Genomic DNA, 14,994 nt, shown 5'->3' with positions numbered 1-14,994 from the left:
ATGCACCGTCTCTTTAAAAAAGCCGGCCGGCAATTCAGCATCAGTACCCGACAATTTAGAATAGAAAGAATAGAGAATCACACATAGATTAGATAGATAGAAACATGTCAGTCACATACAGTACAGACCAAAAGTTTGGACACACCGTCTCATTTAAAGATTTTTCTGTATTTTCATGACTATAAAAATTATACATTCACACTGAAGGCATCAAAACTATGAATTAACACACGTGGAATTATATACTTAACAAAAAAGTGTGAAACAACTGAAAATATGTCTTATATTCTAGGTTCTTCAAAGTAGCCACCTTTTGCTTTGATGACTGCTTTGCACACTCTTGGCATTTTCTTGATGAGCTTCAAGAGGTAGTCACCGGAAATGGTCTTCCAACAATCTTGAAGGAGTTCCCTGAGATGCTTAGCACTTGTTGGCCCTTTTGCCTTCACTCTGCGGTCCAGCTCACCCCAAACAATCTCGATTGGGTTCAGGTTTGGTGACTGTGGAGGCCAGGTCATCTGGTGTAGCACCCCTTCACTCTCCTTCTTGGTCAAATAGCCCTTACACAGCCTGGAGGTGTGTTTGGGGTCATTGTCCAGTTGAAAAATAAATGATGGTCCAACTAAACGCAAACCGGATGGAATAGCATGCCGCTGCAAGATGCTGTGGTAGCCATGCTGGTTCAGTATGCCTTCAATTTTGAATAAATCCCCAACAGTGTCACCAGCAAAGCACCCCCACACCATCACACCTCCTCCTCCATGCTTCACGGTGGGAACCAGGCATGTAGAGTCCATCCGTTCGCCTTTTCTGCGTTGCACAAAGACACGGTGGTTGGAACCAAAGATCTCAAATTTGGACTCATCAGACCAAAGCACAGATTTCCACTGGTCTAATGTCCATTCCTTGTGTTCTTTAGCCCAAACAAGTCTCTTCTGCTTGTTTCCTTTCCTTAGCAGTGGTTTCCTAGCAGCTCTTTTACCATGAAGGCCTGCTGCACAAAGTCTCCTCTTAAAAGTTGTTGTAGAGATGTGTCTGCTGCTAGAACTCTGTGTGGCATTGACCTGGTCTCTAATCTGAGCTGCTGTTAACCTGCGATTTCTGAGGCTGGTGACTTGGATAAACTTATCCTCAGAAACAGAGGTGACACTTGGTCTTCCTTTCCTGGGGCGGTCCTCATATGAGTCAGTTTCTTTGTAGCGCTTAATGGTTTTTGCAACTGCACTTGGGGACACTTTCAAAGTTTTCACAATTTTTCGCACTGACTGACCTCCATTTCTTAAAGTAATGATGGCCACTCGTTTTTCTTTACTTAGCTGCTTTTTTCTTGCCATAATACAAATTCTAACAGTCTATTCAGTAGGACTATCAGCTGTGTATCCACTAGACTTCTGCACAACACAACTGATGGTCCCAACCCCATTTATAAGGCAAGAAATCCCACTTATTAAACCTGACAGGGCACACCTGTGAAGTGAAAACCATTTCCGGTGACTACCTCTTGAAGCTGATCAAGAGAATGCCCAGAGTGTGCAAAGCAGTCATCAAAGCAAAAGGTGGCTACTTTGAAGAACCTAGAATATAAGACATATTTCCAGTTGTTTCACACTTTTTTGTTAAGTATATAATTCCACATGTGTTAATTCATAGTTTTGATGCCTTCAGTGTGAATGTATAATTTTTATAGTCATGAAAATACAGAAAAATCTTTAAATGAGAAGGTGTGTCCAAACTTTTGGTCTGTACTGTATATAAGAAGTATAGTGATAGTGTTGATTACTGCACTTGTCATTTAGTGTTAAAATAAAGGATTTATTATAAGAAAAATTGGCGTGGGGTTCCCCGTAATTTTAGGCTCTAGCGGAGGTTAAGCAGACGGCTGGGGCAGATGTTTGAAGCCTGGGAAGGGGGTAATACCCACGGATCTTCCCAGGCTACTAATATCAGCCCCCAGCTGAATACCTAGCCTTTACTAACTATTAAAATGGGGGACCCCCCCAAAAAATGACGTGGGGTCCCCCCTATTTTAATAGCTAGCAAAGACAGCTGGGGGCTGATATTAATAGCCCAGGAAGGGTGCCATGAATATTGGCCCCCTCCCAGGCTAGAAACACCAGCCGTCAGCCGCCCCAGAAATGGCGCATCTATAGGATGTGCCAATTCTGGCACTTAGCCTCGCTCTTCCCACTGCCCTGTAGCGGTGGCAGTGGGGTAATAGAGTTGGGGTTGATGTCAGCTTATAATTCCAGCTGACATCAAGCCCAGGTTAGTAATGGAGAGGCGTCTATAAGACACCCCCATTACTAACCCCATAGTCAAAGTTAAAAAAAAAACACAAACACCCAGAATAAAGTCCTTTAATTGAAATAAAGACACAATTCTTTATTGTTCTAAATTAAACCATACTTACCATCACGCCCATTGCAGCTGAAGCCAATGATCTCCTGCAATAAAAGTAAAATAATAAAGCAACCTCATCCTTACCTTTCCATGGTTCCCACGACGGCTCCAGCTCTGCTACATTCACATGACAGACTGGATCGCAGGCGAAAGCTGCCATCCAGCTTGCCATGCCGCAGAGACTTTGAAGCGCAGGCATGCTTGCGCTCCTCAGTGTCTGGCTGTGACGGCATCCAGATGAGCCGAGTTCATGTCCAATGAACTCAGTTCACCTCATGCACGTCACTGACAGCGTGGGAAAATTCTCCTGCGCTTGCAATGAGCGTGAGAGAATTCTCCTGCTGAAGCGCTGAGCGCAGGAGAATTTTCCCACACTGTCAGTGACGTGCATGAGGTGAGCTCATGTCCAATGAACTCAGCTCACCTCATGCACGTCACTGACAGCGTGGGAAAATTCTCCTGCGCTCAGCGCTTGAGCAGGAGAATTCTCCCACGCTGTCAGTGACGTGCATGAGGTGAGCTGAGTTCATTGGACATGAACTCGGCTCATCTTTATGCCGTCACGGCCAGACACTGAGGAGCTTCACTGAGGAGCTTCTCAGTGTCTGCGGCATGGCAAGCTGGATGTCAGCGTTCTGTTGCGATCCAGCCTGTCATGTGAATGTAGCAGAGCTAAAGCTGTCGTGGGAACCATGGAAAGGTAAGGATGATGTTGCTTTATTATTTTACTTTTATTGCAGAAGACATTGGCTTCAGCTGGAATGGGCGTGATGGTAAGTATGGTTTAATTTAGAACATTAAAAAATTGTGTGTTTATTTCAATTAAAGGACTTTATTCTGGGTGTTGTGTTTTGTTTTTTTTAACTTTGACTATGGGGTTAGTAATGGGGGTATCTTATAGACGCCTCTCCATTACTAACCTGGGCTTGATGTCAGCTGGCATTATAAGCTGACATCAACCCCAGCCCTATTACCCCACTGCCACCGCTACAGGGCAGTGGGAAGAGCGAGGCTAAGTGCCAGAATTGGCGCATCCTATGGATGCGCCATTTCTGGGGCGGCTGACGGCTGGTGTTTCTAGCCTGGGAGGGGGCCAATATTCATGGCACCCTTCCTGGGCTATTAATATCAGCCCCCAGCTGTCTGCCTAGCCTTTGCTAGCTATTAAAATAGGGGGGACCCCACGTCATTTTTTGGGGGGGGTCCCCCATTTTAATAGCTAGTAAAGGCTAGGTATTCAGCTGGGGGCTGATATTAGTAGCCTGGGAAGCTCCGTGGGTATTATCCCCTTCCCCGGCTTCAAACATCTGCCCCAGCCGTCTGCTTAACCTCCGCTAGAGCCTAAAATTACGGAGAACCCCACGCCAATTTTTTTTTTAATAAATCCTTTATTTTAACACTAAATGACAAGTACAGTAATCAACACTATCACTGTACTTATTATATATGTGACTGACATATTTCTATCTATCTAATCTATGTGTGATGCTCTATTCTTTCTATTCTAAATTGTCGGGTACCGATGCTGAATTGCCAGCCGGCTTTTTTAAAGAGACGGTGCATGAAAACATTATTATTTTTTTTAATAAATCCTTTACACTAAATGACAAGTACAGTAAGCAACACTGTCACTGTACTTCTTATATATGTGAATGACATGTTTCTATCTATCTAATCTATGTGTGATGCTCTATTCTTTCTGTTGTAAATTGTCGGGTACCGGTGTATGCCGCTGCTGAATTGCCGGCCGGATTTTTTAAAGAGACGGTGCATGAAAACACTGTTATTTTTTTTTAATAAATCCTTTAACACTAAATGACAAATACAGTAAGCTGAGCGCTGCCATCCAGCTTGTCATCCTTCAGAGACACTGCAGAGCGGAGGCATTATGGGAACTTCCGATTCCGGTATTCGATATTATAAAAGCATCGGAACTCAGTATCGGAACTCCGATACCGCGAATATCGGTCGATACCCGATATTTCAGTATCGGAATGCTCAACACTACTCTTGACTCAAATTCGAGTTTTCTTTTATGTTTGTGTATATGACGCGCCCCCTGGGCAATGTTCAGGGGATACCCGGAGCCGGATCTGGGTAGGGGTAGAAGTCCTTGTGGCGGTGACCCGGTCCGTGCCCAGGGTGTCAAACTAAGTGGCAGTCTATGGCAGTAGATGTTAATTTGATCGACTACGCCACCCGTTGAGTGCGGCCTTGAAGCCGCCGCTGCAGAGCAGTCCGCTGAGGCCGGTGGTATATGTGCAGCAGTGATGGTATAACCCCCAACGGGAGGGGTATGGCCTCAGGGCAGCAGGTGTGGATGATGGGTGTAGTTATGTTGTAGAAAGGAGAGTCAGAGACTTGAGGTGCAGTTTCAGGGTTTTTACTCACGGTTGTTCTCTCAGTCACTCTGGCCTTGAGTGACCACCCGAGCCGTGCTGCGTCCACCAGGTCCTGGACTCGGCTAACCCCCAGGCAGTTCTGGAGCGTGGTCCTGAGCTCCCTTCTCTCTCTCTGTCTCTGTCCGTTCCCACCAGGGATCCACCTTTGGCCGGCTCCCTCGGGTCTCTTAGTGGTCAAACCTCCTCTGGGTTCCCTGACCCTATGCTTGGTGTGCCTTTCTGGTGGATTTGGTGAGGGTCGTGGCAAATCTTGACCACGACCTCCGGTTCCTGGCTGAGGATAAGTGGCCTCCACCAGTTCGGGTTCCGGTACCCGTGTCCGCCAACCCTTCACCCTTTCTGGTCTGTTTCTGGGTTCTTGGGGTTCCCTCTGTCTTTCTCTCTGGGTCCTTCTTTCTCCTCTCTCCTCTGCAGGCTTGGCTCTGGAGCTGGGCCCAGCCGGAGCCACAACTCCCTGTCAGCCCTCCTGGCTGAGCTCCTCTGCTCTGCTTCTCCTCCTCTCTGAACTGAACTCTGATCTAAGATGGTGCCCACCATATATACTCCCTCTATGTGTGAGCCCAGGTGACTAGCACCCAATGAGCTCCTAGCTTTACCCAGACTACTCCCCCTATCTGCCCCTACACTACTGGGATGTTCCACCCCCCTCCCACTCCAGCCAGGGACAGACGCTGTCGTACCTGCACATATACTTGGTGGGAGTACCGTAGTTCTGTCCCCCGGAAATGGGATGTATGTAGTGCATGCAGCCTACTGAGCTCAGTCCCACACTCCATCCTTACCCGGGAGTGGAATACCACACCTCTGGAGTGAGGTGCAATACCCCTGTAGCAGCCGAATCCTCAGGGTGCTACATTCCCCCCTGGTAAACCACAGCATGTCCTCGGGCTGTAAAAGAATAAAATATCCAAAAACATACAATTTTTTTCAAAACATCATAAACATATAAAACACTATATATATATCAGCAGCATAATACTCTTCATATAAAACTTTTCATTATAAACATTCTTGTTCCTCCGGCCATGGTGCAACTTGTGACCGGGTAAAGTGCAACAGTCTCTTCTGAAAAAAACACAGTTCCTTCTAAAACCAGTAGGGGGCGCCTTAGGAAGCGCAACTATATACAAGGGAAGGTGGCCGCTCTCAGTCCTCGGCCAGTGGGATTAGGGATGGCTGCTCACAGTCCTCAGCCTGTTAAGGGATATGGGACACACTGGAACAGTTCACTGGTCCCAACGGGGACTATAATGGTAACAGTTCCTGTACCCTAACGGGTAACTATTTTACAGTTCCATTTACCGTACTTTAGTAGCGGCGTCCTCCTGCTCCTTCCTCCAGCGAGAGTGGGGTGATCTTGACGGGCGCCGGAGCTGGGATTAGGGGCTCATCCAGGGGTCTTTCTTTTCGGAGTCGGGGATGGTGGTACTCCGGTGGCCACGCAAAGGGCTGCCCATCCGGGCAAGTGTGCTGGGCAAACAAGTCTTCACCCAGGTGCGGCACAGTGGAAGTTGAGGGCGCGGTGGTGGCAGCGGCGCCCGGGATCACTAGGCCTTGCGACCAGGCTTGGGGTACCCTGAAGGTAAAGGGCACCGTGAAGACGGCGGCGCCCGGGGGCACTCGGCCTTGCGACCAGGCCGGTGGCGTCTCCTGCTTGGCCGCGCTCAGGGTTGAGGCGCGTGACGTCACAGGGGGCGTGGTCGCGGCTCCTGCTTGGGGCCTAGTCTGGAGCGGTAGCGGTGCGGCAACGGGCACGATCAGTGGGACTTCAGGCTCTGCGACGGGGAGCGGGGGTAGGCTTACGGTGGCTGGGCTCGGGGTAGTAACGTCCCCTTTACTTGCCTCCGTCTCTTCAGCTCCCTCTGCGGCGTCGTCTCCGGCCTCCGTCCCTTCTGCATCCTCTTCAGGGGCAGGCGTGCTCCTCGTTGCGGGTGGTGTGCTCCGCTGGCGGGTTCCAGCCTGCTGGGCCATCTCCCTGCTCCACTCCGTCAGCGTTTCTCGCTGCACCTGGGCCATCCTCCGTGCGAGGCCCTCCAGCGCGGTCTGTGCACGCTCCCGGTCTCGGGGGAGCTGTGCCAGGATCTCCACCAGGTCTTGTGGAGTGGTAGCTTGCATCAGGCTCCTGACCACAGGGTTGGTGCTGCCTGCCTCTCCCTCCATCTCCGGGTACGGCTCCTCCAGACTCCTCCAGGCTGCACCCATCTTCGCTCTTTTGTTCTGTCTCCGCCCCCACTCAGGGCGGTCCCGGGGCAACTTGGTGATTGTCAGTTCCAGGGGCAGACCCCCCACGCTGATGGACATCTCAATCATTGCAGTCTCTGCTGGTGGGGGCGGTCTTCGTTTTTGGCGCCATTCTTGGTCCTGGCCCACGATGGGAGGTGGCCTCTTGCCACCCTCTGGCACGCCCATAATGGCGTCCGCTCTGCCAGGGCGGGAAATCTTCTCAGATGGCGGGAACCGCTTCCCAATGGCGGGAAACTCTGTGGATGGCGGGAAAAGACTGCAGATGGCGGGCAAACGGCGGGAAACGATCCGAGATGGCGTCCGATGGCGGGGACCCTCCGGAATTGGCGGGAGACTTCTTTTTGAGGTAAATGTGAACTTTTCTTCAGGCACGCAGTACCCGGTGGTTGCGGGCACGGAATCCTGCCGACTACGCCAAAAGTTGACGCGCCCCCTGGGCCATGTTCAGGGGATACCCGGAGCCGGATCTGGGTAGGGGTAGAAGTCCTTGTGGCGGTGACCCGGTCCGTGCCCAGGGTGTCAAACTAAGTGGCAGTCTATGGCAGTAGATGTTAATTTGATCGACTACGCCACCCGTTGAGTGCGGCTTTGAAGCCGCCGCTGCAGAGCAGTCCGCTGAGGCCGGTGGTATATGTGCAGCAGTGATGGTATAACCCCCAACGGGAGGGGTATGGCCTCAGGGCAGCAGGTGTGGATGATGGGTGTAGTTATGTTGTAGAAAGGAGAGTCAGAGACTTGAGGTGCAGTTTCAGGGTTTTTACTCACGGTTGTTCTCTCAGTCACTCTGACCTTGAGTGACCACCCGAGCCGTGCTGCGTCCACCAGGTCCTGGACTCGGCTAACCCCCAGGCAGTTCTGGAGCGTGGTCCTGAGCTCCCTTCTCTCTCTCTGTCTCTGTCCGTTCCCACCAGGGATCCACCTTTGGCCAGCTCCCTCGGGTCTCTTAGTGGTCAAACCTCCTCTGGGTTCCCTGACCCTATGCTTGGTGTGCCTTTCTGGTGGATTTGGTGAGGGTCGTGGCAAATCTTGACCACGACCTCCGGTTCCTGGCTGAGGATAAGTGGCCTCCACCAGTTCGGGTTCCGGTACCCGTGTCCGCCAACCCTTCACCCTTTCTGGTCTGTTTCTGGGTTCTTGGGGTTCCCTCTGTCTTTCTCTCTGGGTCCTTCTTTCTCCTCTCTCCTCTGCAGGCTTGGCTCTGGAGCTGGGCCCAGCCGGAGCCACAACTCCCTGTCAGCCCTCCTGGCTGAGCTCCTCTGCTCTGCTTCTCCTCCTCTCTGAACTGAACTCTGATCTAAGATGGTGCCCACCATATATACTCCCTCTATGTGTGAGCCCAGGTGACTAGCACCCAATGAGCTCCTAGCTTTACCCAGACTACTCCCCCTATCTGCCCCTACACTACTGGGATGTTCCACCCCCCTCCCACTCCAGCCAGGGACAGACGCTGTCGTACCTGCACATATACTTGGTGGGAGTACCGTAGTTCTGTCCCCCGGAAATGGGATGTATGTAGTGCATGCAGCCTACTGAGCTCAGTCCCACACTCCATCCTTACCCGGGAGTGGAATACCACACCTCTGGAGTGAGGTGCAATACCCCTGTAGCAGCCGAATCCTCAGGGTGCTACATATACAAGAGTAGTAATATCATTTTTAAAGAGAATGTACTGAGGTTCTTCACTGGTTGATACTACCTTACTGTAGATTATGGCTGGATTGCTACATACAGCCGATAATACCCAGATGAGTATACAAATACTGTAACCAAGTTTATTGGAACTGAATCTCAGGTGCCATATTTGTTGGACAACCGTCAAGGTGCGATCAATATTTAGAGCTGTGAGGAGGTAAATATTGGCGTACATATTAACCAAGGTAATGAAGTTGCTGAATTTGCACATACTGGACCCATACAGCCATCTTGCCGTTAATGCAGACACAGTCTGAAGTGGGAGGATCAAAAGAAAGAAGAAATCTGCCATCGCCAAGCTCAGAAACCAGATTTGAGATTTGCTCTTCTTCATTAAGAATCCAGTGATGAACATGACAAGAAGGTTTCCAGTAAATCCGATGAAACAAGTGATTATGGAGAGCACAAAGCTGGAGTACTGGATAGCGGTTGGGTGGTTCATGCTCGGAGAAATATTCAGTAACTCTGGGACGTTGTAAATATCCCAGAACAAGTAACATAGTTTTCTCTGTAATTTCTGGTTCATATGTAGTTCAGGCTCCATGATTAGAATCTGCCAAACAGAAACAAAACTTAGTCATTACTATCTACAGTTAAGATCAACATTATTCAATCTCCCCACCCCCATTGCAAATTAGGTTTATTAGCAAAATTTCCAAGTTTTTGGTCTTTGCAAAAAAATAATCAAAACAATAATTATTGCTCAACACAACGAATATAACAAATAGTGTCACCTTATTCATCCCAAGTGACACTTTTACTGAAGTCTAAGAATTATTCTCCTTCTGAATAAAATCCCTCATAAGAGCAAAATAAGCTGAGGACGAGCTTGAGTTAAAAAAGTGGTCCAAAAAGTTAAAGAGGATCTATCATAAACTTTAAAAATTGTTTACATTTTTATTTCGGTTGACATTATAATAAGCAACTTTGTAATATATCTTATCATATCTCAGTAATAGGAAATCTGTGTTCACTGAAGACAGTTTTTATCAGTGATTTTGAGAATGAATGAGATCAGTCCAGGAGGAGAAAGAAGAGGATTTCTCTGATAAGATGTATTAAAAAGTTTCTTAATTTGATACTATTGTACTAATGATTTTCGGAAAAAAATAAAACATTGGTTACACCTTTCATGTCCTCTATTGCTATTAACCTGCAGATATATAATTAATCTGCAAGTAAATAACATTACAATACTATCCATCCCCCTTACTGAAAGAGCAGCTACTGGGAGAAAATTTACATAGTTTACATAGTTTATAAGGCCGAAAAAAGACAAGCGTCCATCCAGTTCAGCCTATTTCTTGTGCACTGCAGCTATTCCGCAGCGTTGATCCAGGGGAAGGCAACAAAAAACCATGCGGTATAGGCCAATTTACATCATTGAGGAAAAATTCACTTCCCGACACCAATCTGGCAGTCAGATTAAATCCCTGGATTAATTAACTAAGCATAAGATGTAATTTTATTGCTCTCAAGAAAGGCGTCCAGGCCTCTCTTGAACTCTTTAAGTGAGTTGGACATCACCACTTCCTCTCCCAGAGAGTTCCAGAGTCTCACGGCTCTGACCGTAAAGAATCCCCTTCTATGCTGGTGCAGGAACCTCCTTTCCTCCAGACGCATTCCTCCTGGTGCTGCCGGCTTTCAGTCATTGAGGCGTGCACAGAGCGGCACTGGCTCTGCATTGGGGCTGGCTGTCAGTCAGTGTGGGGGGAGCGGTTACAGCCGCCGCTCTGTATTCTCAGAGTGGTGACTAAATCAGCATCAGTGCCGCACCCGTGACTTAAACCAAAGTTGCCTAAGGGAATAAATTCATTTTCTCCCCACAGTGTTCAGCACCAGGTAGATTAATAACGCTACTAACCTCCAGATTAACCCCATATCTGTAGGTTACAGGATGCTTTTCTGGTGATAGGTTCCTTTTAAACTCCATAAAAATCTGTGGTGAGACTTGAAAAAGGCTGTTGCAGCAGCAAACCCCAGAATATTAGTGAATTGGAGGCTATTGTCTAGGAACGTTTCCAGGTAGCTATGCATCATGTTTGCAGCAGGTTATAACAGCCAAAGCTGCTCTACACACAAAGCACCAAAGATGCTTGCCATAAATGAGGAGAATAATTCTGAGACTGCAGTATTAAGTATTTTGTGATGAACTTTGGAGAAACCACTTACTTATTGTGTTAATTTTCTTAAGTTATTATTGGTGTTTGATTGGTTTCTTGCAAACAGCAGAAAGTTCGTAAACTTAGCTAATAAGCCTAATTTTCAATAAGGAGTGAGTTATTTTGATTGTACCTGTAGTGTAGTCATGAAATTATTTCAATTCCTATATGTAAAAGATCTGAATGACATAAGAAAGAGTCAATGGGTGAAGTCTGGTATTTCAGATCATTCTCATTCATTTCAGTGCCAGGAGGATGAAAAACCCACTCATCATCATAGACATATCTCTCACAAGGGGGTCACATAATTATCACATGATCTGTCATACAGTAAAGATATATCAAACTTGTTAAAAAAAGCCAAGCCCAGTGCAAGATGGGTTCACGTTTCCCCATGCGGTTCATCAGGAGGCTGATATAAAGTCATGATAGCAGGATGTGACGCGCCCCTGGGCCTGCTGTGTCGCGCAGCGTCTCGCGCACGGGGCTTACCCGGAACCGGATCAGGTGAGGGTTGTAGTCTCCGAGTGGCGGGGACCCGGTCCGTGCCCAGGGAGTCAAACTCAGTGTGTGGCAGTCTTGATAGATGTTATTTGAGTGTCGACTACGCCACCCGTTGATTTGCAGCTATGGAGCTGCCGCTGCAGGGCAGACCGCTGAGGCCGGTGTAGAATTGTTCAGCGTGATAGTATAACCCCCAACGGGAGGGGTATGGCCTCAGGGCAGCCGACGTGGAAGATGGGGGTAGCAGGAACCACTCAGAGACGGTGCGGTGTAATTCAGGGTCTTTACTGGTAACAACGATAGACCCTCCCGGAGTACTTGCTAGCGAACGGGGCCTGGTCAGTCCTTGAGCAGATGGGATCTCCCCTGGCCAGGCGGAGTTGTAGGCCTCCCAAACTGACTGTACTCTTCTGGCTACCTTGCTAGAAGCGGATATAAGTAGCCCACGTCCCTGAGGGTACCGTGTGGTGCTCACCCGTATGGCCGGTGACTCGGGGCCTTCTAATGGCTTCCGCTCCACGATGGCGGTGCTGGTCCCACGCGTGTGACCGTGCCTTCAGGTTTCTGGGCCTGAGGACCTGAAATCCCCTGCCGGTCGGCTTCTGCTGCTGGGTAAGAGTTAGTCCCCACAGCCTCGGACGCCGGGTCCGGTAAGAAAGCTTCTCAGTCAGGGCGAGCTCTGCAGCTGCCAGCCCCTGACTCGTAGTAGTATTGCTCCCACTGAGCTTCTGCTGTTTCTTCCTATGACTGTTTCTTGTCTCTACTCTCCTTGACTGACTAACCCTGCTTCAGCCCCGGGTTTTTATAGGGGAAGTTCTTCCCCTCCCATGACTGGGCAGGAGGTGTGGCATGCACAGGATCCCTGACCAAAGGACCTCCCACCTGCTCTCAGACATAACATTACATTACTGTGGAAACCAGACCCCTGGGGTGCCACAGATGCCCGACATGATTCTTCTAGCATCATGCTATCATGACTTTCTATCGGGTTCCTGATGAACCGCATGGGGAAACCGATCAAGGCAGCTATGGAGGATATGTTCTGATAAGTATTCATCTTTAATTTTGTCCCTAATCTGTCCTTTATCTGTATTATCTGATTCTAATTAATCCTGATGTATCTAATAAATGATTGCTTTTGTAGGGTAGATTTTTCTCATGTTAGCCATCTCCCGGAGCATCTCACAAAATTAGAATATCATCAAAAATTTATTTCAGTTCTTCAATACAAAAAGTGAAACTCATATATTATATAGAGTCATTACAAACAGAGTGATCTATTTCAAGGGTTTATTTCTGTTCTAGGGATTGGTGGGGCTCCCAGCAGTTGGACTACCAGTGATCGGGAAGTGTTCCCCTATCCTATGAATATAGAATTACTTCCAAATTTGAGAATATCCCTTTAACCAACCTTCTGTACTAGATTAAATTTGTGTACTTTTTAGGTCACACTGCACCAGGACCCCCACCATTCATAACCTATCAAATGTTTCTATGATATGTCAATAGTGTTTTTTAAATTACAGTAAACCTTAGAGAGGTACTGTATCTTTTGACCTCTGAGTCTTTAAACCTTTTTTTGTAGAAAGATGAGACAATACACGACAGCATCTGTAGCGGGTATTCTGTGGGGCGTCTATTGCAGGAGGAAGGGGCTCAAATCATGAAATCATAGCCAATCTATTAAAACAGTTCCGCACCTGCAAATTTCCAAAAGTAAAAATTATAGAAAGGTCATCATGTTATAAAGGCTAAAAAGTAAAAATTCCGCACACAATTATTTTTCACTTACCTAAGATGCAAAGTTTTTCAGTATGGATGGTCCTGTGATCAACAGGAAAGAGAGGCGGAATATTAGTCTAGAAAATCCCACTAAAGTTTCATATTAAATCATCCATATAGGATCAAAAAAACATATGTTTTCATTTATGTCTATTAGTGATGAGCGAACGTGCCCGCCACTGCTCGGTATTCACCCGAGCATCTCACTGCTCGACACGCTCTGCGCCCTGCGAGTGTTTCCGGGGTTGCTCAGCGGAAGCTCAGGTCCCCTCTCTGCATGTTTGGTGCTCTTTAGAGAGCCAATGAACATGCAGGGATTGCCTGCCACACACTGTAATGCCGTAGCCATGTTGGTTGTGGCATTACAGTGATTGACTGGCCGCACAGCGTCATCAGGTCTATGTTAGACCTGGTGCCGCCATGCTCGTCACAATCTACACCGCAATCAAGCAGTGTAGGGAGCGGTGCTGCTGAGCTAGGGAGAGATTTGTTTGTTTATTAGTTAGTATAGATATTCCACAACATTTATATATATCCATCTGAACTAACATTCCTTCTGAGGACTAATCCAGCTGCATCTATTCAGTGGTGACAGCAGGAGTTAGGCAGGCAGACAGTGTGTGTGGCAGACTGCAGTGCATATAGCAAGAGGGTCCATTGAACGTCCTGTTAGTCTAGGTATTCCACAAGATATATATATATATATATATATACAGTACAGACCAAAAGTTTGGACACACCTGCTCATTTAAAGATTTTTCTGTATTTTCATGACTATGAAAATTGTACATTCACACTGAAGGCATCAAAACTATGAATTAGCACATGTGGAATTATATACTTAACAAAAAAGTGTGAAACAAATGAAAATATGTCTTATATTCTTGGTTCTTCAAAGTAGCCACCTTTTGCTTTAATGACTGCTTTGCACACTCTTGGCATTCTCTTGATGAGCTTCAAGAGGTAGTCACCGGAAATGGTCTTCCAACAACCTTGAATGAGTTCCCAGAGATGCTTAGCACTTGTTGGCCCTTTTGCCTTCACTCTGCGGTCCAGCTCACCCCAAACCATCTCGATTGGGTTCAGGTCTGGTGACTGTGGAGGCCAGGTCATCTGGCGTAGCACCCCATCACTCACCTTCTTGGTCAAATAGCCCTTACACAGCCTGGAGGTGTGTTTGGGGTCATTGTCCTGTTGAAAAATAAATGATGGTCCAACTAAACGCAAGCCGGATGGAATAGCATGCCGCTGCAAGATGCTGTGGTAGCCATGCTGGTTCAGTATGCCTTCAATTTTGAATAAATCCCCAACAGTGTCACCAGCAAAGCACCCCCACACCATCACACCTCCTCCTCCATGCTTCACGGTGGGAACTAGGCATGTAGAGTCCATCCGTTCACCTTTTCTGCATCACACAAAGACACGGTGGTTGGAACCAAAGATCTCAAATTTGGACTCATCAGACCAAAGCACAGATTTCCACTGGTCTAATGTCCATTCCTTGTGTTCTTTAGCCCAAACAAGTCTCTTCTGCTTGTTGCCTGTCCTTAGCAGTGGTTTCCTAGCAACTATTTTACCATGAAGGCCTGCTGCACAAAGTCTCCTCTTAACAGTTGTTGTAGAGATGTGTCTGCTGCTAGAACTCTGTGTGGCATTGACCTGGTCTCTAATCTGAGCTGCTTTTAACCAGCTATTTCTGAGGCTGGTGACTCGGATAAACTTATCCTCAGAAGCAGAGGTGACTCTTGGTCTTCCTTTCCTGGGGCGGTCCTCATGTGAGCCAGTTTCTTTGTAGCGCTTGATGGTTT

General features: G+C 47.7%; 1 protein-coding gene across 1 annotated transcript; it reads right to left on the bottom strand.

Moving 5' to 3' along the window:
* Nucleotides 1-1,203: 1,203 nt before the first annotated feature.
* Nucleotides 1,204-9,282, bottom strand: LOC141161357 (chemerin-like receptor 1). The gene is made up of 4 exons (XM_073646164.1): nt 8,688-9,282; nt 4,416-4,454; nt 3,730-3,734; nt 1,204-1,278 (listed from the first exon to the last, which is right to left on the bottom strand). The coding sequence occupies exons 1-4, from the start codon at nt 9,280-9,282 to the stop codon at nt 1,204-1,206; spliced, it is 714 nt and encodes a 237-aa protein (XP_073502265.1).
* Between the last annotated feature and the right edge of the window lie 5,712 nt (nt 9,283-14,994).

Source organism: Phyllobates terribilis, unplaced genomic scaffold (genome assembly GCF_046119375.1).
Source record: "Phyllobates terribilis strain yellow unplaced genomic scaffold, ASM4611937v1 Scaffold_9__5_contigs__length_417890890, whole genome shotgun sequence".
Lineage (NCBI taxonomy): Eukaryota > Metazoa > Chordata > Amphibia > Anura > Dendrobatidae > Phyllobates > Phyllobates terribilis.
Note: the sequence above shows the minus strand (reverse complement) of the source record. Positions and strands in the feature narration are given on the sequence as shown.

Excerpts from the sequence above, each read along its gene's own strand:
- LOC141161357 (XM_073646164.1), bottom strand. The coding sequence starts at position 9,282 with ATGGAGCCTGAACTACATATGAACCAGAAATTACAGAGAAAACTATGT. Across the intron at positions 4,455-8,687 it reads CTTTAAAAATGATATTACTA|GCGTCATATACACAAACATA; the intron begins CTCTTGTATATG and ends TGCCCAGGGGGC.